Raw genomic sequence first — 23613 nt, 5'->3', positions numbered from 1 at the left:
ATGAATCAATTTTCTACTTGACTGGCCTATTCTAAATACATGCTTTTATTGGATTTCTATATACCGTTGAAAATTAAATTTAATATTGATATACCGTAAATATACCGCCGGTTCAATTTTGACCTAAAAAATACCGAAAAGCAAAAACTCCGTATCTAAGCTGCAGTGTGACCGCGGTTAAAGTATGACCCCCAGAAATATACCGTCTCATTTCTCTGCTCTGTTTATTTATACTCTTATTTCGTAATTAAATGCCATATATCATCAATGATTTAAGATAAGATCTTGAGCTCACTCAACTCAAATGACTTCGCAAATCTACAGCCAGAAGAAGTTCATACCGACGCCGCCGGAGAAGGGCTCCTTTCCACTGGATCACGAAGGCCTCTGCAAGAAGCAATTTCTTCTATACGCCAGCTGCCTGCGGCGTAACGCCCAGGACACGAGTCAGTGCCGCGAAGACGCCCAAAACTATCTTGCTTGTCGCATGGACAACAATCTTATGGAAAAAACCGAATGGTCAAAGTTGGGCTTTCACGATAAGAAACCGGCGCCAGAGGAAGACAAGCAATAGTAGTCCACAATGAAACCAGAACGTAATGTGATTATAGCAGCCACAGGTAGCGTGGCAACCATTAAGTTAACGCAAATGATAGAAGAACTCTCCGATGAACGGCTGCCGTACAAATTTCACCTTAAAATAATTATTACCGAGGCAGCCAAACACTTCTTTGAGCTGGAGCAAATACCCGAGAACGGTGGGTGGTTTGTAAGATAAGTGGTCCGGCTTATGCCTTGAGTAATCCTCCTTTTCAGTGCCCATTCTCCATAATCGCGATGAGTGGTTGGGTTGGAACCACCGCGGCGATCCCGTGCTGCACATTGAACTGGGAAAGTGGGCCGATCTGATGGTGATTGCTCCACTTAGCGCTAATTCTCTCTCCAAAATGGCCACTGTAAGATGAACTAAACCAGATTCCCCAGTAATCTTCTGTAAACATGCATATCTGCGTTTCTATTGCAGGGGATTTGCGACAACCTTGTGATGTGCGTCGTGCGTGCTTGGGACCTGGAGAAGCCCCTACTCTTTGCGCCAGCCATGAATACGCGCATGTATGATCATCCCATCACAAAGGAGCAGATCGAAAAGCTGGTGAGCTGGGGCTATAAGGAGATTCCCTGCATTTCAAAAAAACTAATGTGCGGCGACACGGGCAATGGGGCTATGGCAGAAGTGCCCACAATTGTTGAAGCGGTGGTGGCTGCCTTTCGGTTGGACAACTAATTGTTAAATATTTATAATTAAGGTCGGGCGACAGGAGAGAGTAAACGCCCAAATTGTTATACACACAATGTTTATATATCGCAGAATATTATGTTACAACAATTAGACATTTATAATTGGCCACGCCTTACAGATCCACCACCTTCATGTTCTCCATGGAGTTGTTGGCCGAGTGGTTGATCAGAGCTTTCTCCGAGTCGGTGAGATTGATGAACTTGTGCTTGGACTTCAGTTCCTGCTGTATAGAGGAAAGCAAATCTGGTGAACAGCGCCCTGTCCTTGTGCTCCTATTCTCTCCGTTCCCGCTCTTCTGTCCTGACAATTCAGGATCGCCTGTTACCTCAAGCTTCGGCTCCACTATGGTCTCCATTTGAAGGGACTGACCCTTGCGACGCATTCGCTTCGAGCCCCGTGTGATGAGCACCACGGCAGGCGATTCAAACGGCAAAGCCTGTATGACAGTCTGGAGAAGTTTTGGTGGTGTCTCTGGAGTCTTGGGATTGCCAATGACCACATCCGCTTGCAGGGCACTCTGGGCACGCTCTCGCTCCTCCTCGCGTTCCCGGGCTGCATTCTTTCGCATCAGCTGACGGGCTCGCTTCTTCAGGATGGCCTGCGCGTTGGGATAGTATGCAATTACCTCGTTCAAGTCCGACTTGGACAGCACAAACAAATTGGAGTAGCCCTTGGATCGCACATCGGCCGTGCGACGATCGGCTCCGTTGATGCCCAGCAAGCTGATCTCTCCAAACACTGAGCCTTCGGTGAGGGTGGCCAGAACCACGTCGCTGTTAGGACCGCCCATTACCTGGACTTGGCCCAGCTTTACAATGTACATCTCGCGGCCGACCTCCCCTTTGCGACAGACAAAGTCTTTGGGCAGAAAGGTGACCGCCCGCAGCTTCAACACCAGATCCCTCAGCAACGCCTCCTCGCAATCGGCAAAAAGCTGAACCTTGGACAGAGTCTGAATGTGTACGGAGATGGCGATGTCAGTTTTGAGATTGATGGGCAGCGCATCAAGTATATTGGATTCATCTGAGAGGAAAGAAGAGAATCAGAAAGCTGGATCACGTTGGGGGAGCATGTACCTACCCAAAGTACGCTGCTGCTCCCAGGTGAACTGGAACCACATCTTGACCCTTGACTGCACCTCTTGGGATAGATTCAAACGTCGCATGTACTCCAGCGTCTCGTCCTCCAGCTGACGGTACTCGTGCTTGTTCCTGGTGGCCGTGGATATGATGTCCCGTATCTGTCCGATCAGCAGGGCGAACACAAAGACGCCCATTAGCCAGGCTACCGTCATGAAAACGTACTCCCCCTGGCGTTCCGGCTTCGGATTTTTTCCTATCGATGTGGCCGTCTTGGTGGCAAAGGCAAAGCACCGCACATAAGGGTGTCCCTTGCCACTGAAGACCCAGCGGTTCTTGCCCAAGCCCTGATAGTCACTGTAGGCGTAGTACAGGGCAGCTGTGATGTGGATCATATAGAGCATATAGGTGAGGGTTTTGGCCACGCGAACCTATTTGGATAAAAGCAATCCAAAGATAAGTGAATAAAAAAAGGATTCAAATGGAAACTTACAAAATGCGGCGATGATATCACCCGATCCAGCAGACGGAACACTTCCCAGAAGCTTTGTATCTTAAAGAAGCGAGGGAAGCGCAACCAGACTGCGCCCGTTCCCAGCTTCAGGTAGAACAGCTCCAAGGGCAGCAAAGCCAGAAGATCCAACTGTTTAAGAGTTCTATAAGGCTGGGTTTGGCATGAGTGGAGGGACTAAAACGCACCTTAAACTGTAGCTTCCGCATGTAGTTTTTCCTCGTGAGGTTCTTGTTCTTCACCCAAAAGCCCTCGAAGAGGTACATAACTCGGTGCTTAAAGAAGACAACATCCAGCAGATAGACGATGTCCGCACAGAAGTCGCAGGCCAGCCAGATGTTGGTGTTCTCCTTCGTCTGAAAGGGAAATGAGGCGCGCAACGGTATGACCCAGGCGTTGTAGAGGAAGGATAGCGACACCACACACAGCCAGGAGATGTAGATCTTCCCCTGTGGATCCAGCGTCCTTTCGTCGTTGTTGGCGCCGCACAGGCTGGAGCAGAGCCAGACATTGGAGCGAGGAGTGTCCGCCTCAAAGAGGCGTCCGCGATGAGGCGAAGAACCCGCCGGCACCAGACGCACCTTGTGCTCCGGCGAGGGATGCAAGCTCTTGGTGCTCGCATGCAGGGCCGTCGGCGGAGGCGAGGGCGAGCTGGCGTTGCTGGACGAGGGCGTGGGCGGCAGCTCGATACGGGACTTGACCTTGTTGGCGCGGGCCGTAAAGCGTCGCACCAGGTGGCGGACCTGGTCGCGTAGGAACTGCTGGCCCTGCGAATCCAGGCTGCCGGCGCTGCTCGGCTTGCGATGATGCTCCTGCTCCCGATCCTTTTCAGGTTCCAACACGGCTACGATCTCGCTCTCGTTGATGGAGGGCGAACGCAGGCGACTCACATTGTGATCCTCATTCTGCAGCTCCGGCGACTCGTTGTAGCAGATCTGCACGTCCTGTTCGTCTTCGTCCTCCTCCTGGATGTCCTGGGACTCGTCTGCGGGCTGGTCACACGACTCCGGTGGAAATACCACCTGTCCCGTGGCCGCCGCCAGCTCTTCGGCTCGCTGTACTGCCACCGGATCGGGTACTGGCTTGGGAACCATCCCCGGAAGGGGCGTCATCTCAAAGTTGTCCGGCTGCAGGATGCGTCTCACACTGTCCGGACTTACCAGCGGCTTCTCATGCTTCAGTATGTGCTTGACCAGGGCATGGGTGGCTCCGATATTGCTCTGCTGTTCGGCGGCGTCCACACAGCCAATTCTACCGTTACGGAAGTACAGCCGGGAGTGATAGAACCGGGGACTGTTTGGACGCTGGCGACGCTGCGGGGCCTTGTAGGCATTGATCTTGTAGGTGACCCGCTTGACGGGACTCGGGGTCTTGTTCTCCTTGTCGCCTCGCCGGATCTGCGCTTGGAGCTGCACCTGAACCTGCTCCTTCTCCAACTCGTTCTCGCGCTGCATCATTTGCTCTGTGGCCGTAACAAACTGTTCGATCTCCTTGATGTCCTTGGAGATCTCCTCCAGGCTGCGCCGCACCTGAGCCTCCTTCTCCCCCGGACTCGAGTAGCGGCGCACGCTCTCCGGCTGCCGGTTGATCACATTCCGCATAAAGGCGTGCCGCTCCAGAGTGTCGCAGAACTTGGGCTCTGCCACCTCCTTGGACCTGCCCGATTCGTAGCCGGAGCTGGTGGTAGGCGTGGACATTGGAGAGGTCGCCATCCGCTTGAGGTGCGAGTGTGCCTTCGGTAGTTGGAAATCGTCGTACGAAAAGTTCTCCAAAATGTTGGGCGATGACTTCAGTAGCGATGCATTCGCCTCCAGTTCGAGCTCCTCGCTGCGCTGGTTCAGCTGTGAATGAAGCGAGCACTCGGTCGATTCGATGGCCAACAGCTCGTCTCGAGGCGAACCAGCACGCACATCCAATAAAAACAGCTCCCGGTGCTGCGGCTGAATGTGCCTTGCATGGTAATTGCCCCGAGACGCCCGCACTTTGAATGTTTCCAGTATCAATACCTCATCTATCTAGTATATCTATAGCTCTATCTATGAGTTGTCGGTTATTGGTTTAAGCGCGTGCCATAAGCGAAGGACGCGGGTTCAACCAGCTAAGTATCCCATTACCTTGAACCCTAGTGAACTTTGGTGGCGTTTACAATATCTTTGGGGTCAAAGTTTATAGGCCCCTCACTGAAAAAATTCTAAAACTATAGCTTATTTCGTTGGCCCAATAATGGTAACTAACAGATACAAATATATCCCACTGATAAAGAAATGTTCCAAAGAAACAAATGTCTATTGCGGATACAAAAGTAAAGCTAATTATCCAAATTACCTGAACGATTCGAAAGCATCTTATAGATACATATGTATCTCAAAGAGAACCCTAACAAATGACATGAGCTACCAATAACTGATGAAGGTTCTGTATCTCTGAGGCTCGGAAGGGAAAACCCTTCCCCAATAGTGTATAAAAAACCTCCTCGAACTTCCAAGATTCCTCAGAGTATCTCAAGTTGACCTCTTCGCGCGTGCACGAAAATATCCACGACATTTAGCTTACCATGCGAAAGCGTCCCATGCTGGTCATTATGGTGGATTGTTTTTGGCTCCGAGCAAGTTCAGTGTCAACGCAGGGAGGGGAGGTTCAGGGTCAGTTGCCTTAGTTCTGAAAGGAGAGAGAAATACGTGCTAAACTGCGTGTTGCACACGGCGTATGACTTATTTGCTGAATAGAGTAGACATGACACGCAAACGAAGTGCACCAGGCCCCATCGACTGCTATCTACAGCCCCCACTATCCATATGCCACGCATTATTGATTTTTCCAGCTGTTGCAACTTTTGGTTTTCTTTGCCGATTTGCTTATTCCATTCGTTTGCTGCCCGGAATGGGACTTAAACCCATTTCAACAGGTGGTTTAAATTTATTTGGAAATTTTAGAGTCACACTATTTTCAAGGATTGCGATATTCTGCACGGATTATTCTTGAAGTTCTTACTTCCCTGATTGCACTCAGAATAGATGTTTGCTTGGAAACTCACTTGCCCAAAGGCCCACAGGGATAAGGATTGGCTACTGTGGATGCTTCTCGACCCCAAACAAAGAGTCGCCTGCCGCCGCTGAATGAAAAGATGAACTGGACAACGGAAATGACCTGCACTTTGCCAAACAAAATCAACGCAGGCGCTCTGTACTTCTACGTGAAGTACAGTGGAACTAAGCTCATTTATAAATGAAGCCTATATGTATATAAAATTTCATAATTTGCGGGAATCTTGTGATCTATATCTCGCAATTATCAAAAAATAACTTAGAATTTCCTTTATTTTCATTATTGGCTTACCTTTCGTAATGTTTTTCTTCGTGTTATGTGGAGTTTCCAAAAAGCTCTTAAGCTTAAATAAAACTTTTCGCAGTTAAAGCTATCCCCTCTATTAACCACCGATTCAGGAAATCAAAAAATTGAAACACATATGTACTGATTATTTTTTTTTACAATTTCTTTATATATGTTTTTTGTTGAAATAATATTCCATTCAGCTCTACATTTACAATTACATAATTGTAATATTTTTGTTGTTTTTGTTTTGTTTGTTTTCTCTTTTAAATTACACAATACATACATATATAGGCATATATTTAAATATATACTCATGTAGGCATTTTAAAACGTATACATATATATATGTATAAATAACTTTTTTGCCTTCGAATCTATGGATTCGAAATTCAAATAACTTTGATGCAATCGAAAGTGGCCAAATGGTAGGGGGGTACGGGGTATCCCCCAAAGATCCTCTGGCGTGGGAGACTGTGGCTGTGTGGTTGTGTGGATGTGGAGGTTCTTGATGAAGAATTACATACATATAGGTACATACATCGATACGTACAAACCTAGAATACATATATAAAACAGTTGCTAGTTCTCCGAGTGGAAATTGTGTTTTATCATCGTTTCTTCACTGTAACTTATTTTTTATGGTTTATGCTGTGTTTCTGTGTGTGTGTTTTGTATGGTTTCTAGTGCATATTTAAAGATGTAAGGACTTAATTTTTTTGTTGTGGTTTTTCATATTTTTAGAGTTTTTTTTACTTGGTTTCTTTTTTTATGTTTTGTTTTTTTTATGTCACTTAAAAAATTACATTAATAAAATGTATTTTAAAACTTATGCAAAAAGCTGCCGTTTCGCATCCCTTCTACTCGCTCTCGTCCTCCTCATCCTCCTCGGAGGACTCCTTCTTCTTGATCTTCTTGACGGGCTTGACGGGCATCTTCTTTCGCTTCTTGGGCGCACCGGAATCAGTGCCGCCATTGGCCTCGTACTCCTTAACCGCCCGATTGTACTCCTCCTTCATTTTGATGGCCTTCTGCTCCCATTCCTAGTTTGTGAGACATTCGAAATGATATTATAGCTGGGGATTCTTCAAATATAACTCTGATTTCCTTACCGTCTTGTCCTTCAGTCCGCGCCAGAGCTCACCACCGCGCTTGGCGATGTCTGTAACCTTGCTGCCGGGATTCTCCTTCTTGATGGATTCACGGGTCTCGTTCAGCCATAGCATGTAGGCGGACAGGGGACGCTTCGGGCGATCTCCTGCTGCACTCATATTTGTATTTGGTTTTGGATGGGCTTTTCTCGAGGGACAACTTTGAAGCTCTCAACGAGTTATGGCAATTATGGCTGCAATTGATGAAAGAAACAAGTTAATTATCTACTTCCTCATACCATAGTAATACTTGAGGAAATGTTAAGGGAACAGAGAGAATATGGAATGGTTTTACTTAAAAATATTATTCCTAGTTCCGTTCAAAATATAGTTCATAATTCTCCTTGTAACATACTGTAAATACTTTCAGCTTATTCATCCTGCTTTCCTCTGCCCATTAAATATTTAACGATTGCATTTTGACCTGTACAGTGTACACACAAACGGGCTCCAATTAAATATTCCTATTGAATTACTCCCCCAGCTGCCCACCCAACCATACTTTACACATTCCTTGCTCTAAAGCTCACACACAGAGAACCTATCAGAATGGAATACTTTACTTTTGATACATTATATCCCTGCACATAATCACTATTTATAACTGCAATATTTCGGGTTAATTGTGGGGGCTGATTGATGTATCTGTATACTTTATATACACCATATGCATACACACATAGTTTCCTGTACATAACACAGAGTGCATTGCACTTTTGGGGCTATTGTGTACACAGGTTTTGTTTGTATCCCTGCAGGAAATCAACCCGTCAACTCCTTCCCTCTTATACGTCAGTATTTTGAATCCAAGCCCAATCCACAGATCAGCTGTTTTGGGGTAGGATGACAATGGTCTAACGTCGGAATAGGGTACGCGCCATGCAAATGAAGCGGCGACAACAGGCCCCCCAACGGCCATAAGACATGCACTTGACCCAAATCCCAAATGTTCAACGAGAGGGAGAAGCAGAAAGCAACGTGAATTGGGTTAACAAACGACTCGAAGCGCACTGAAGGAAGCTGTCTGTAGAACCGTGGACCACCAGGAGCCCCCAGGAACCCAACGGGGAGTCGTGTGGGTGGAGGAGGGTAGTGAAGTGTGGCGCATCAATCAGGATGCCGACGCCTCCACACATTGCACAAAATCCTCCATTGGCCAGAACCCTACGGCTCTGTGTGTGCGTGTGTGTGTGTATATGTATTCTGTGACATCGTTGTCCAGGAGCAACAGGAAAACAGCGGCAAATTCTTGCTAGTTAAACGCGACCACGCACAGATACACACCCACACACTGACAGACACGACGACGGAGGAAACTGGAACTCGTAGATGGATGGCGAGGAGGCTTCGCACATTGCCGCAACACGTGATGCAGCCAGGATTTTGCCTGCAGAGCACGAAAGAGAGAGAGAGAGAACGATATAGAAAATCGAAAGCGAAAACTGTTCCCCGTCTGACTCTCCACGTCTGTGTGTGTGTGGGTTGTGGCATGGAGGAGCCGTGTATGTTTCTGCATCTGTCGTTACTGGTTGCAAATTTCATTTTGCTGCCTGCATCACGAGGATTACAAGGAAAACGCTCGGTACCTGGAACATAAGGAATTTCCGCACCGAATGATGCCTAATTCGATGAACTAATAACTCAATCATGGAGTAAAGGTGCAATCAGGTGCAAAGGTATTCCGAACGATAGCAAAAAGTAAGCCGACTCCCAGAAATAGAAACAAGTTCTTTTATTATAATTTTAGTATAAATTCAGCTATCAGATCATTGCAATCCTAAAGTTGTTAGACTCGTGGCGGCTTCATTTCATGTCAGCAAGGAACATCCGCACTCAAATTGAACAAAAATCTGTAAAGTTACGGCTATAACGGGGGCAATTATACAGGTAACAACCTCTACAGCATATCCTTCGAAAGCACTGGCAAATCGCCCTGGCAATCGCCCCACATGAAGCTTTCTTAATGCTTTTCCACTGCATTACGCATACGCGGCGTGAACAGGGCTGGCAACATTACGCATACGCAACTTGTGCGGCAGGAACCCCTGCATAATGAATGCCAGACGGTGGACAAACACAGGGCACACACAAAAGGGACACATAGGACATTAAATGGAATACTAAATAAGGCAACAGAAGCCCTGGCCCCAAGCCTCCACAGAAATGGCCATTTTGTCGATCTAAAATTGAAAAGCAGACGTCGCTGTCGCTGTTACGTCGCCGTCGCTGCTTTCGCTGCTGGCTCTGACGCAGTCAGCGTCAACGTCAGCTTCGGAAAAGTCTCTCGGCCTGGCCAAAAGGCATAAAACTGACAACGCTGCCGCTTATCTATCCGAACGGGTGTTTGTGTGTGTTTATGGTGTTTTTGCCCAGCACCACCCAAAAGCAACCACCTCGAAACAACCAGAACCACCCGGCACCACCTAACCACCGACTGCGAGGCTTGTGCGCAGTAACAGCATTTTAGGGTAGATATTTTTACAGGGATTTGCGCACTGGAAGCCCAGCTGCAACAACCACAGCCATAACAAAAACGAGTACGAGTGCGAGTACTTTATATGCCAGAGAGCGAACGCACAGTGGTGACTTTTAATGGGGGGAATGAATGCTCGTACATAATGCTGATAATGCCCACGCTTAAGGGTCGGTTTTCTCTACCCTTTGTTTCTCCCAGTGTATGGTACAGTCAGGTCACAAAATCAAAGGGAAGGCGGTGGAAATGTGATTGAAAAACTGTAGATGGCGCATTGGTGGTGCTCTGTTTTACATTTGAAACGTTTTTTATAGCTGCTCAAGGGATTTTGTTTATGAAAGTCGTTTAATTAATTATTAGAGCAATTATTAGAGGATTGTACAACTGTAGCAACAATAAGCATATCGTAAAAGGAAGAAAAAAGATAATCTTTTGCAAAATCGCTAAAAAATACATTGTCATCCTAAAAGCACTCACTGATGTAATATCGGGAAAGCTGTTAACAGCTTGGGCTCCCAAAACAATACAGGACTGATCGAAAATACAGCAACATTCACCCCTTGGGTCTTCTTTGGTATATCTTCCCACACAAAAAACCAATATAAGATTAGGAACCAGCACAAAAGTGGCGCGAAAAGAACTTTATATGTAGCTGTAAATCAAGCAAGCTCTCTCAGTACACACCTCTCTTCTTTATTCTTTTGTTTGTGTTTGTGTGTGTGTGTGTGTTTGGGGTCCCGCTATATGACACAACTATTGGCGCCATTTTTAGTTAGCACTCGAGAGTGCAGCACGGGTAAGCGCAAAAAACAAATGGCACGCGCTCGGAAAAAACGGAAATGAACGAACAAACCAAAAGATTGCGCCCAGAGGGTGGATGTGTGCGAAGATCCACAAGGATCCAACATGGTGGCCAACCCCAGGACTCCTTTCAAAAAAGCACTGCAAATAACGGGAACGTGACCAACGACGGGTATTGCGACTAACGGATAGAGTCAACCGTTTGAGGCATGTGCACATGCGGAAGGTCATCAAGGGAGGTGCCGACTGGTCTGTCGGGAGGCGAAACTGAATGCCACTTGGCGACAGGATTATGCCCGTAAAGCCTGGAAATGTTCCTAAACACCAGAGGAAGGCCAAAGGAGAAGCCGCAGCAGATGTCGACAGGTGGGTGGACAGCGGGCGTGCCGTCTGGGGTCTGTCTGGGGTGTGGGGCGACAGCCGATCAGAAATCGAAGAGCCCAGCTGCAGCAGATGCAGAATATACAGCGGGGAATGTACAGTGGAGGGAGGCAATATTGCGGATGGCCCGAGGAGCACATATGCAATAACAGAAGGTTAAAACCAATATAAATTTATCGTGGGAAATAAAATCTTACAAAATACTCTTTTTATATATTACTTAGAAGCAATCACTTCTTAGAATCAAATTCAGAAAATGTTTCTTCCAGTTAAAGTTACTCTATTTAGTACTATAATAAATTTAAATTTCCCAACGTTTCACACGTTTAATGCTTTAAAAATACAATCATTTCGAGGAAAATGAATCAATTTTCCATTTGCTAATTTTCCTCTATCCCACTCAAAACAAAAATCAATTGAGTTAATCGCGAGCACAATTAATATTTCCATGCACTGTCGAGCATTTCGTTTCAATTAAATGCTGATAATACCAAAAATTATCGCAAAAGCGGGGCGGAACAACTAATTTGACGGCGACTGTGACAGCGCTGGTTAGCACTTGGAGCAGGCCAGTGTAAGAGTTGAAGCCCCTACCCTACTAATGAAAAATACTCGTATTCTCATATCTCTACGTACGTTTTGCTGTGCTGCTGCTGTCGCCTGCCTGTGCTGTACACTTCACTCTTGGCCCGGCCTGTTTCTGCTGAATGACTGGCTGGGGAGAGAGACCGAACAACGAAAAACGTACTGCGAACACTGAACTGAACTGAACTGAAAATCAACTGAAGCAGCTGTACCAGGGCCCAGGCAGGCCGCCAGCAAGCGAAACGCAGGCAAAGCAAACGCAGAGGCAGAAGCAGAAGCAAAGGCAAAGCAGAGGCAAACGACGAACGAACGAAACGAGCGCCGTACCCAGCGAGACCATCAAACAGCACGGCACGGCACAGGCAGGCAGCAAAAGTATCTGTATATGAGTATCTGAGAGTAGAGTCGAACGAACCAGGCAGCCAACCAACACACAGAGTCGTTGGAGAGCTGTGTATGTACACAGTGGTGGCAAAACGAGAGTGTACAGCACCGCCTGCTGCTGCGTGCGTGCGAAGAGGGAAATAATTTGCGTTTTTGTGGTGGCCGCACAGAGGCGTCCCGCAAAATCGAGCAGGCTGGCCCTCAAGAGTTCTTACAGCGCATGCACAGTGCAGGCGCTGCACATTGGCAGGGCTGATTTGGTTTTTAAAATTATTATTAATTATTTATGGTGAAATTAATTGGGAAAAAGATAATACGATTCAAGAAAGAAAATAATTTTAAGGTTTTGTTGTACACTTCCTGTTTATGCTCTTGACTAATCATGCCTTGAGTGAGTGCATTTCCCCTACCTCCCATACAATTTGACAAGACGCGCATGTTCCGACTATTTTTGCCGCGACTGTACACGCTTAACCATATAGAAGCATGGAGCGGAGCCGTAAGCTCTGTGTGGAACGAAATGCTAGTAGTATTTGGCGGCGCCGCCGTCAACGCTTACCCCTCTGGCACACACATACCCCTCTGCTGCGAAAACCCCTCTCTACCCGCAATCGCCACTACATGTTAAATCGAAACGCTGCCCACTGCCGCCCACCTGCCTCCCCCTCACCTTCCCGCAAAAAAAACCCCTCTTCCACAAGCTCTCCCCCTTAATACTTCCCCTACATCTCCATCACCTCTCCCAGCATTTCGCTCTCATAGAAATTTTTACAACTTTACAAAAAATCAAAAGATGAAAAAAAAAATGTTTTTCGTTTTTTTCCAAGAAATGAATGCATAAATATTTAACCTACAATATTGATTTGACATTTACAAGCGTAATCGATTGGGTAATCACCGAATGGGGCATAGATTCTTCATAGCTGCACTTGTGGTTCGATATAAATTTTCAAAAAATAACCGTCAATATTTCGCGCGCGCCCTCCATTCAAAATTTCAATCCCATGCAAGCAACAACGATGTCGACGATGACGACGACTACAACGCGGCCCGACCAAGAGCCACCTAACCAAAGGCCCAAGCAAAACCCCAGTGTAGAGAATGCCCACGCCAGAAATTGGGTCGTTTAGTTTATTTAGCAAATTTTATATAATAAATGGCCACGATGGCTGCGCATTTTGGCCAGACCACACAGATGGAATAGTTAGAAATCAATCGTAGTGGAACACTTAGCACTCACCCGTACGAAAATGTCGCGTAATTTGCCTTTTAATTGCACCTCCACCGAATCTTCTGTATCTTGCACCAACGTTCAGTACTGGCCTGCTGTTTGTTCACTTTATAAATTTTCTTCTACTAAAAACTCAAGTCTGTTCGGTTTGGTTCGGTTCGGTTTGTTCAGCGTACGTAGTACAGCCTTGCCTTTGGAATATCAAATACACTGAGTGAATGCCAGCCAACGAGCCACAGCCACAGAGCCAGAGCCAGAGCCATGAGAGGCCACAGGCAGAGCAGAGCAAAGCAAAGCAGCAGTACGAAGCACGGGTACGACGCAAACTCAGGCACTACCGAGTGTATCTGTATCTGTGTCTGCAGTATCCGTGCACACCGTTTGCTGTATCTGTGTGTGTGTGCGGTGCTCAGAGCAGTTTTCGTCGCTCTATGTGCGAGGCAATCGACAAACACACACAGATACGGCACTACAGCGTACGTGTGTATCTGGCCTGGCTGGTCGACTACCGTTGTATGGGTGGGTGTATGTCTGTAGTAGAGCTGAAATTCGTTCGTTATATGAACAGGCGGCAGATGGATGGAAGCCGGGTGCCCGGGACAGAGGCAGAGGCATCAGCAGCAGCACCACCAACAGAGCCACAGAGCGCAGAGTCAGAGCATTGAATATGGCCGCCTGCTTTTGCTTTGCCTTTGCCTTGCTTTCGTATCGTTTTGTATGGTATGTATGGCATGGCATGGTCTGCTTTGTACTACAAAATTGGATAGTTTAAGCCCTGGCATAAGGTGTACCAAGTATGAGAATATGTTGGTTAATGGATAATCTATCAGACCTCATTTCAAATTGGGGTACATTTTGATGGATTTTAATGAAATTTGAGTGAAACAGATGGGATATCCCTAAATATCACAATTATAACCATTTATATATCAAATGAAATCTGCAAATATTAAGAAATACATGTTATGGGGTGGTTTGCCAAATAGCTTCATCCCAAGCTAAATCAAAAAGATTTAAAAATGTTTGCCAAAAACATTTCCATATTTTAAGTTGTACGAAAACTTCCAATCTAGACATTAAATCTTCTAATGCTAAAACCACAATTCGTAGATAAAAATACGACATTTGATTGGGCATCATTCAATCTGTACCTTATCAAACAAAATCCCAAGATATCTCAATGATTCGTTTCAACCAAAGAATAGCGCACTTCCAGGTGCGACCAGAATCGCATGTTTTTCGTCTCCGTATGGACTCTATCTCGCTGTATAGAGGCCCGCAGTACAGCTACAGTCAGAGCCCAGTAGCAGAGGCCGCAGCGAAAATACGAACCGAGAAAAGCACCGAACGAACGAGAGTGTGTGGAGTGGATGTGGATTGGGGGGTAGCGGGGCCGAGAGGCAAACAGACGGCGGCGACGGGCGGCCGTTGTACGTGTCGACACTGCTGTCGTACTATGTACGGGACTGAGTGTATGCATGTATCATTGTGTGTGCGACTGTATCTGTATCTACGCGAACAGACAGCCACAGAGCGCACATAGCATGAAATCAACGTTCCCCACTCGTTCGCCTGTAGGGTATATAAGGCAATGGGATATTGTGGACCTGAATGCGACAGACCAGACCCGGTCTGTCTCATGTTGCCTGCCGGTTGGTGGTGCATTTGTTTTGGATAAGTGCCGGGCTGAACTGCTCATCGGATTAACCAGATTCCTTGTGCAACTTTAAATGACAAAACCGATCTTTAGCTAAACATAATGTTGCAATTCGAACCCTACGGATTTCTATCATCTCGTATAGAATAGAAAACACATTGAATCTGTCATAAAATTATCATGATCTTCAATATATTATATTCATTACCGTTCACTTATCAAAGTATGTTATTGTATCTTTAATCTTTTACCATGGAAAAATTGTACTCATATTAAATGTTGTATCAACAATCAAATAAATCAAGTCGAATATGAATAGATAATGATCTACACTTAGAAACATGGTAATAACTTCAACTTCCAGTAGTAAACAGGAGAATCTTTTCTGAAATTTTAATCTTAAAGATTAATTTTATTGATCTGCTACACTAAATGCGATAAAAGATCCCATTTTGAAGATCATTGACCTCTGCAAAAACAACCATTGAGGGGTTGCTTTCATTTAGAAAACACCTTTGAAATCCCTGCCAATGTTTCAGGATCCATTTGGCATAGCATAGCTAATCTGTTGCTTTTGCGTTGCTTGGACGTCTATTTTTTTGACAGTATAACTTTTTGCATGGGGCTTTGGCCCACAGTGCCAGTGGGTCGGTCGATTATTATGGTTGTTTGTCGTCTCATTTCAGTCTTGTCTGTGTAGCAGCACACAGAGAGCCTTCCACTGCCGTAAAGCTAACGATGATATCGTGGTATGGTGGGGATGGTGGTGTGGCATGGGAGATGCATGGGTTGCCTTTGGTGTTGGGTTCTACTGGGTTCGGGCTGACTGTGCGACTCTGTCTCTGGCCTTAGCTCTGCCTCTGTTCCTGTGAGGAGGTGAGGGATACGGATGGGCTGCAGTCAGCAGTCGGGTCGACTGCCGACGCTGCTACTGGCAGCGGCTTTCGGTGGTGGCAATTGTCGGGCATAGACGAAACGGAGCGGATGATGACGACGATGATGTTGATGGCAGCAGCGAAGGGGTGTTCTCCGAGGGGTGGCATGAGGTCCCATACGCGTGGAGAGGAGTATGCAAAAACGAACAACCTAACGAGACCGAGCCATCCAGCCGGAGAGCAGGCGAACGCTTCATCGAAATGGGGACGCATGAGGCGTACTTTTCACAGGATGTGGATATAACGAGCCTGCATACGTTCGTATGTACTGCATGGAGTGTGTGCGTCAGCGACAGAGAGTATAGAAACAAAGTACAAGAGTGTAATGGGGCAACAATCAGATCGAGACATAAATGCTCTATTGGGAGCTAAATTTTGAGCTGAAAAGTTATGTATAGAGTATACGGCCAGAAGTATCCTGCAGATGATCCTTTAAACATACTGCCAGTATATACGTATACGGATCCTTTCATTAAATCATTCAGTCATATAATTTAGATGGTACATTATTATATCTCCCAATCATTCAGTGGAAACTCATAAGACATTCCATTCTGCCCGCCCCCCACTGGGATGCTCCATAATTTTTATCTCCGTTTGGTCTTCAGAGTATAGACAAGTATAGACGGTCTAAGCTGGGTTGTGCATTCCTCAAACCATATCCTGTGCCTTTCCCTATCCTTTTTGTCGCATACTCTTGCGTACCCAGCGTAGTTTCTGTTTTTGCCTGGACCTGGACCTGGACATGGTCTGAATCTGGCACTTGGGCTTCATTTTGCCTGCAAATACATGGTTGCGTACGAGTACGAGTACGAGTACGAGTATGTATGTTGATGGGATGGTCGAGTAGTTTGTACCTTTCATGGAACTGGATGGCTTGCCTTGGGTAAGTGAATGCTGCAGCTTACAGGGACACACACAGGCACAGCCGTGAAGTAGTACTCACAGCAGGATGCAGGCACAGGCAGAGACCGCGGACAGGGGACAGGGGCACTTGTTGTTGTCGGTTCCTTAACGTTGCATCTTTGCCGTCTGCCATTTGCCATTTGCCATTGGCGTCGTCTACTCAAATCAATATGCTTGCCATATGGGATCCAATGTACTTGGTTTTGTGCGTTTACCGTTATGTTTTATTGGGTGTATTCTATAGCGTACATATGTTTATCGTTTTATCGAGTCTCTTTTTTGGATCGTGTCACAGTCCATGCGACAAGGATTCAGCGCGGAATCGTTTTTTCTACGGCTGGAAATTATTTGGTTTTAGAAACCTTTTAGAAACCACAAGGAATTTTCATATACCAAAAACAGGTGGGGGTCGTGACCGACCACCTGCGAACCGAAAGCTAAGGCCTGTACTTATCATGCGTTCCGTTCAATTTCTGTTTATATCTCGTCTCTACCTTCGTCTCTCCATCCTCCTTGTTCGGTTCTCCCGAACAGCTGATGGCGATGGCAACGGTGATGATGTATAGGGAGGTGTGGAAGAGTTGTGTGCTCGCTAAATATTGTTGGATGGACGTGGACGGGTGGTGGGGGGTGAGGGTAGTGTTGCTATAGCTTCGGCGACTGACCAGCCAGCCCGCAGCAGTCGAGTGTCCCCCCCTTTTGGCTCCACGAAAACCCCCACAAGCCCTCTCAAAGGCCAAGTTCAGTATCTTAAACACATTTCATGGGACCCATTGTTGTGCAGCATGTGGAGGCGGGTGCCGATGCGATGCTGATTCTGGATGCTGACGAGGCGCGACTTGCAACAAGAGCAGCAAAAGCAACCAAAACACCAGGACGGACTTCTGCTGCCTATGTGACCCAATTTCAAAGGGAGACGCGAAAGTGATGTCCCGCTTTAAAGACGTGTGTGTTTGTGGGGGTGTGCCCATGTGATTGTTGCAGATCCCATGGGTTAAAGGATAGGTTAGTGCTGCAGAGATGCAATCGCTGGAAGGATTGATCAAATCTGGTTATTGATAAAGAAGCGCACATGCAGGGTATACAACTGTTCGGCTTCACCTTTAGTGAATCCCATTCTCTCTGTTAGGGTATACAAATGTTGCTAAAACCGCAAAAGATGATAAGCATGTGCTGGGCCATAAAATAACAGCAACTACAACAGGAGCAAAAACAACAACAACAACAGCTATGCGTTTCGCAGTCAGCAGTTCGTTGTCGCCTTGTCGTCCGGTTTCTCTCTTTTTTGAGAATTTAATGAGCATATACAGAACGAACGCACACACTGAAACGCAAGTACTGCATATGTGTGTGTGTTAGTGTAGTTTGTATTTGATTCATGCTTGTTGAAAGATTACAAAAATCTATCATAAACATTGGAAAAACATAAAAACATGGTTTTAGCATGAATTTTGATTTCCATTTCATTCACATATGTAATTTCTACATGTATTTTACATTCATTTTACATAAGGCACTCATACACGCACACACACAGAGCGTGGAGCGAGAAGGAAATGGACGACCACCGACTCTCTCTATATTTGCTGGCAGCGACGCCGACAGCGCAGCTGCGCTCTCAGTATTATATGCTTTTGCTTTTGCTGTGCTGTCTCTGCTTTTGCTTTCTCCCACTTGAGTTGTTTTTGCTTTTTCTGATTTTTGCCCCCGCAGCAGTAATCGCTCGTAAATGGGAAGCAGTTAGAGCCGAGGGGACTGGAATCCGATTCTTCGGGGCTGCCAAATATGAAAGAATTAACCGCCCTTCCAAGATTTGGATGCCGCTAATGTAAACAGCTGTTTATGAGAAGCGATTTCAATACGGGAGAAAAGGGGCCGGAACTTTTTATACCCTTTCCATACGATATCGCGATATATTTCTTTACCGATCGTTTTGTGACAGATGCAAAACTCATTAAATAATGAAGTACACAGAATTTTATTCAATAAAGAAGGTAAAACTTCCAAGAGTTCACGGAATTGTATTCAGTGGTAGACGTACATATGTAATAGTAAAACCTAAAACGAAATCACAACCTAAGTAGTAAATTATATTTAAGAAGTACCATAGATAACGATCTTATGATCATTCGAATATTTTGAAAGGGTGGTCGCATTAGTTAAAAATATTCATATCGCCTGCATGTCCGTTGATCTTGCGACGTTCCATGGAGAGTATGTACTGGATCTTGGACTGCATGATCATGGAATTGGAGATTGGCATATTACGGAGCTGGGCCGCCACGCTCAAACCAAAGAACGTAAACTCGTCTTCGCCACGGATCTCGCTGCGGTCAGTGTGTGAGGATGGCATTATGCTGACCACTGGGACCTTCGGAAGAGACGGCGGTGGAGTGGGTGGCTGTTCAATTGGCATGGTCACGGGAAGAACGGTGAACAGCGACGGCGCTGTTGTAATGTCTGGCTCTGTGGTGACGATCTCCTCAGGCTCCAGCTTGACCACTTCCTGCAGCTTAATGGGCTTCAGACGGTGAAGACGAACGGACAGTCGCTTCAGTTGCGGCACATCCCTAGTATCGTGCTCGCTCTAACGGTAAAAGAAAGAGATTCTGGGTTAGGATACGGCTCTGCAGATCGAGTGATCTGCAGGATCTATAAATGTACCGTGTCTACGAACTCTGCCAGGAACTTGTGCAGTGGGGCGAACCAGGGTATCTTGGGCTGGTAGCGTCTAGGGTTCGATTTTATCTTCTTGAGCTCCTGATGATATCCGGTTCTTAGGTTCTTGATCTTTATTTTAACCCCCTGGATGGAAAGTCCGTTTTCCCCCCGATCGATATTGGCATTGATCCCGGCCATGATCCGCTTGTAGGCTGCGTTCCTCGCCCCTCTCAGGTAGGGCCTCTTGTTCCACAAGCAGGGCTCCCGACCGTAGAGCTCCACAAACTTGATGGTACGCTCATCGGTGAATCGGAAGGGAAGTCCGCCCGTCGTCGCCACCGCCTGGCTGGTCATCTCTCTGTGGTTTCACTGTATGCGCTATGCCGCCCCGTCGCCCCAACGAGCGCAAAACCTGATAACCTCTCTGGCGAAGCGCACTCGGCCAACTGTACAGCTTTTCAATTTTTCTCGCTCTCTTGCGCTCTTGCGAAGTCAAGTTTCATGCTCTGTGCTAGCTTGCTTCTTCGTTTTGCTCTGGGTTCGGAATGCTGCAGTTAAAGCAAAAGCAAAAATAATTCACGTGAGGTTTAAAGTTATATTGAACACACGTTTAAAACCGCTATTCGTAATTCAATTAAAGTGCCACTAACAAACTGTATATTTTAAATCAGTCGAGCAGCTTTGAAACTTTTTGTTCCCACATTTGATCGTACAAAAAGTTCCTAAAGTTTGTAAATTACTGTAAACAATAAATAAGGAAATACAAATTTGGAATTTAAAAATATATAAATTGCAGTAGTAGATGAGGAAAGCGAAAGTTACCCTTTTGAAAATGTTCCACTCTGATTAACTATTTTACCCTCCTTTGTTAAATATCAAAGCATATAACATAGTTTTTGACAAGCTGTTGAATTTTTTCGACCGCTGTGCTTTTTGCTTTTTGCTGTCGCTGCGAGAGAGAGGCCATGCGCAAGAAGGAAGCTCTCCCAGAAGACGAGTCGTATTTGGCGTCTCTGCTAGTGCAATGCGGTTTCGGGTTCTCCACTACACCACAAATATGTACATACATACATATGTATGTATCTAGTATATGCAACAATGGACTATTCTCCAAAAATTGTCGGTCCTAATAAACTAGTGAGAACTACTAAAAAATTATGCCTCTCCTACTCTTTCAAGAAGATCGCTCATGTTCGTATAACAGAGGAATAACAGTAGCTGAAAAAAGTTAACAGTTCCATAAGTTTGCAAAACATTTTCTTGGCCGCATTCAATAAATTATAATGCCGTTTTTTCGAAACGAACCCAGCTGCGTACACAATTTTCCCCTAATTTGACGTCATGCAATCTGGGTGCATCGGAATGCAGTCGACCATCCTTCCATCCCGTCTCATTCCATGCTTTGCCAGGTACTCGAGGAATAGTTTGTATTTCTTTCCCTTGCCACGTCCTATTCCTTTTCGATCCCGACCGTGGACCCCCGACTATTGTGAACTTTCAACGGCGCGTGACATCGTTATCCTTTGTGCGCGAGGGACACACAAGGAAAAACTGCAGCGACAGTTTCAGCATCCATTTTCCTTCTTGTCTTTTGTTGCGCCTTCTTTATGTTCTTTATGATTTTATGGTGGGAAAATGCCTCCCAGCATTTGCCGATGGCTGGCTGAAATCTGGAGTCAGGCCCTTGCACCTATAAACGGTGAATGTGTTAGCTAATCTGATTTTTCCGATAAGATATAGTCGAGCACTTATTCGATCTAGATTGGAAGTCACGTAAAACACTAGAAGAGTTTTTGATGCCTGACTTTAAGCTGGCTGCTATGACATGCGAAAATCAAAAAAAAGGACCGTACCAAAATAATAAATTTTTTTTAAAAATTGTATTTATATATTGAATGCATATAAATTTTTGGCGCCATTTTTTAAAAACGACCCTCGGCCGTATCTCTTCTGTGTGTGTACCAGAGAGAGCGACCGAAGCAAGGCTATGTATGGGACGACGACTAATCCAAACGGCTGAGTGTATGTGTAGAAGAAAATAATTGAGATTGGTTATAATTTCGGCATGATTTTATGGGAAAAATGCTCTCTGCTTTGCATTTTCACTGGGATTTGCCATATTACGTATCTTAACGCATCTATCGCGTTTTATTTGTTTTTACATTGCCATTTATCATGTTCCCTTTTGCGTTTGAAGTTCTCCACTACTCTCTCACCAACACAAACGCACTTTCACATGCAGCCGGTGAGCACACGTCGCTGCCAGCGTCGCTGTCGCTACCAGCGTCGCCGCCAGCGCCAACATTTAATTTGTGCCGAGAAATCGAGCCAAATTCCGCATACCCTGGAAAAATTGATATTATAGAATTGAGAAAATGTTTGCCATCTAAGGCGCCAATATATGCAGAAATTATTTTTATATTCATATTTAATATTTTCATTCTAAATAAACGAAACAGGGTATACAAATGCCCATACTGCGGTTGAAAGCAACAAGTCTTCAAATACCAGCAGCATGTAAGAAATGAGGTGACAATCACTACACACTTTGTTTTATTTAAACCTTGTTTTAGTCAAAATACAATAAAAGCAAGGACTAAAAACTAACCAATTGTGTAGAAAATTTATTCATCAATGGGCTAAAATTATGTGGGCATGGCTAAATGTTCTATATAGTTAGTAATAGCCCACGGAATATCAAAATCGAGGAATAGAACTTGAATTCGTCAGTATTTTTGCGGTATATACTTTTAATGAGAAATACGGTGTATTTCTGTAAATTTCTGAGCAAGCCAACTAGAGCGGATGTGTTTATTTGTTTATTTTTATTTGAAAAAATAGAAACAGTGCAATTGTTGATAATAGAGAAGTACAAATATATAGAGGTGTTCCCTTTGTGAAGAAGTGAAGTTTCGCTGACATTTTGTAAACCCCTGAAGCAAAGCTAGTGAGAATTTTAAAGTGTCTGCAGAAAAATAACTAAAAAGAAAAACCGTCTCAGACCGACGCTGTATCACTCCACAGAAAATTGAGTCTTGAACGAGAGAAAGCGTTGCCATTTTGCCTTTAGGCTGGTGGCGAGTCAAAATGGCTGCCGCTGAAATTTGTTTGGAAATGTTTTTTTTTGTTGTGTATTATTCCTATAGGAAAACTTATCGAATTGTTTATTACAACGCCACGCTGGTGAAATGCGCGCCTTTTCCATATTTCATGCATTTTCCTTTTGTTTTTACTTGGCATTTGCGCTTCCCTTTTCATTCGCCGGTTGCAGAGCGTGCGAGAGCGAGAGAGCAACAGCACAAAAAAGAGAGCGCGTTTCTCTCTTAATCTCTGATTTCCTTGCACATACATACATATGTACATACATATGTTTGTTTTGTTTTTTCTCAACAAATCAAATAAAATTCAATAGTTTCAAAAGGTTGTATTAAAATGTGAATTTTTGTTCAACGCCGTCACAAATCCAGCGACGCGAACGACGGCGTCCCCTCTCTTTGTCTCTCAGACCATCTGCTGCCGCATATATTTTTGCACCTCTGCCAACGTCTACGTCGACTGAGGCAGCGCCTGCTGCTTCGGCGGCCGCCTTCGCCCTGACTGGCGCGACGCCACCTCGTTCAGTTCGAAAGAAACGACAGAGGTTGGTAAACGTTGTCTGAAGGAAAAATATTAAATAATTTAAAGAGAAACACAAGAGAAATAGTGTCGGTTAAAGTTTACCCCAAGTGCCTGATACAGTTGTGCATTAAAACTCGTCAGTATTCTGTTTGCTAAAGCAAACCCTTAGACGCGCTTTGCAGTTATTTTTTTGGTTTATCATTCCGCTCTGCCCTAAAGTTAATACCTTAACGCTTTACACGCTTTGTCTGAAGGAAAATATTAAATAATTTAAAGAGAAATTCATAAATAGTGCGGTTAAAGATACCGAAAGTGCCTGATACAGTTGTGCATTAAAATACGTCTGTATTCTGCCTGAAAAAGCAAAGGCCTCAAGAGACGCGCTTCCCAGCTATTTTTTTGCTTTATTATTAGTCTCTGCCCTAAAGTTTATACCAAATAGATTTTCGTTTTCGGTTTGCCAATCACTTTTATTGCTCTTTTCCTAGAAAAAATGCTTATTTTCATAAAAAAATGTATCACACTTTGCCCAGGTTTTCCCTTTGCCAATCGTCTTCGTTGCGTTGCTTTGGTGAGCCTGTACCGGGCCCTCGCTATGGCATACAGAAAA

At 45.2% G+C, this 23613-nt stretch overlaps 5 protein-coding genes across 6 annotated transcripts; 2 read left to right on the top strand and 3 right to left on the bottom strand.

Annotated features, from left to right (window-relative positions):
* The first annotated feature begins 180 nt into the window (after positions 1–180).
* Positions 181–643, top strand: LOC108160016 (cytochrome c oxidase assembly protein COX19). The gene has a single exon (XM_017293751.2). The coding sequence runs from the start codon at positions 305–307 to the stop codon at positions 572–574; it is 270 nt and encodes an 89-aa protein (XP_017149240.1). The 5' UTR covers positions 181–304; the 3' UTR covers positions 575–643.
* Positions 584–1355, top strand: LOC108160014 (phosphopantothenoylcysteine decarboxylase). Its single transcript, XM_017293747.2, has 3 exons — positions 584–758; positions 817–956; positions 1025–1355. The coding sequence occupies exons 1-3, from the start codon at positions 584–586 to the stop codon at positions 1283–1285; spliced, it is 576 nt and encodes a 191-aa protein (XP_017149236.1). The 3' UTR covers positions 1286–1355.
* On the bottom strand, positions 1339–6701 carry LOC108160013 (cyclic nucleotide-gated cation channel beta-1). The gene is made up of 6 exons (XM_017293745.2): positions 5925–6701; positions 5444–5548; positions 3079–4731; positions 2873–3022; positions 2381–2810; positions 1339–2323 (listed from the first exon to the last, which is right to left on the bottom strand). The coding sequence occupies exons 2-6, from the start codon at positions 5468–5470 to the stop codon at positions 1413–1415; spliced, it is 3171 nt and encodes a 1056-aa protein (XP_017149234.1). The 5' UTR covers positions 5471–5548; positions 5925–6701; the 3' UTR covers positions 1339–1412.
* A 298-nt stretch (positions 6702–6999) lies between these two features.
* LOC108160015 (high mobility group protein Z) lies at positions 7000–13417 on the bottom strand. Of its 2 annotated transcripts, none has more exons than XM_017293748.2 (3): positions 13236–13417; positions 7333–7565; positions 7000–7263 (listed from the first exon to the last, which is right to left on the bottom strand). In XM_017293748.2, the coding sequence occupies exons 2-3, from the start codon at positions 7489–7491 to the stop codon at positions 7081–7083; spliced, it is 342 nt and encodes a 113-aa protein (XP_017149237.1). In that variant the 5' UTR covers positions 7492–7565; positions 13236–13417; the 3' UTR covers positions 7000–7080. The 2 variants fall into 2 exon arrangements, with proteins under 2 accessions (XP_017149237.1, XP_017149238.1); XM_017293749.2 differs by lacking the exon at positions 13236–13417 and adding an exon at positions 11663–11783.
* A 5266-nt stretch (positions 13418–18683) lies between these two features.
* On the bottom strand, positions 18684–19846 carry LOC108160906. Its single transcript, XM_017295179.2, has 2 exons — positions 19389–19846; positions 18684–19311 (listed from the first exon to the last, which is right to left on the bottom strand). Exons 1-2 carry the CDS (start codon positions 19737–19739, stop codon positions 18880–18882), a joined length of 783 nt encoding a protein of 260 aa, XP_017150668.1. The 5' UTR covers positions 19740–19846; the 3' UTR covers positions 18684–18879.
* Positions 19847–23613: the final 3767 nt, after the last annotated feature.

The sequence above is a fragment of the Drosophila miranda genome, chromosome 3 (assembly GCF_003369915.1).
Source record: "Drosophila miranda strain MSH22 chromosome 3, D.miranda_PacBio2.1, whole genome shotgun sequence".
NCBI classification, from domain to species: domain Eukaryota; kingdom Metazoa; phylum Arthropoda; class Insecta; order Diptera; family Drosophilidae; genus Drosophila; species Drosophila miranda.
This window is presented reverse-complemented; position numbering and strand designations above follow the sequence as displayed.

Coding starts and splice junctions, on each gene's coding strand:
- LOC108160014 (XM_017293747.2), top strand. CDS start 584: ATGAAACCAGAACGTAATGTGATTATAGCAGCCACAGGTAGCGTGGCA. Junction 759..816: donor GGAGCAAATACCCGAGAACG/GTGGGTGGTTTG, acceptor CCTCCTTTTCAG/TGCCCATTCTCCATAATCGC. Junction 957..1,024: donor CTCTCTCCAAAATGGCCACT/GTAAGATGAACT, acceptor TTTCTATTGCAG/GGGATTTGCGACAACCTTGT.
- LOC108160016 (XM_017293751.2), top strand. CDS start 305: ATGACTTCGCAAATCTACAGCCAGAAGAAGTTCATACCGACGCCGCCG.
- LOC108160015 (XM_017293748.2), bottom strand. CDS start 7,491: ATGAGTGCAGCAGGAGATCGCCCGAAGCGTCCCCTGTCCGCCTACATG. Junction 7,264..7,332: donor GCGGACTGAAGGACAAGACG/GTAAGGAAATCA, acceptor CTCACAAACTAG/GAATGGGAGCAGAAGGCCAT.
- LOC108160013 (XM_017293745.2), bottom strand. CDS start 5,470: ATGACCAGCATGGGACGCTTTCGCATG. Junction 2,811..2,872: donor TGATATCATCGCCGCATTTT/GTAAGTTTCCAT, acceptor TTATCCAAATAG/GTTCGCGTGGCCAAAACCCT. Junction 2,324..2,380: donor GGAGCAGCAGCGTACTTTGG/GTAGGTACATGC, acceptor CTTTCCTCTCAG/ATGAATCCAATATACTTGAT.
- LOC108160906 (XM_017295179.2), bottom strand. CDS start 19,739: ATGACCAGCCAGGCGGTGGCGACGACGGGCGGACTTCCCTTCCGATTC. Junction 19,312..19,388: donor TGGCAGAGTTCGTAGACACG/GTACATTTATAG, acceptor TTTTACCGTTAG/AGCGAGCACGATACTAGGGA.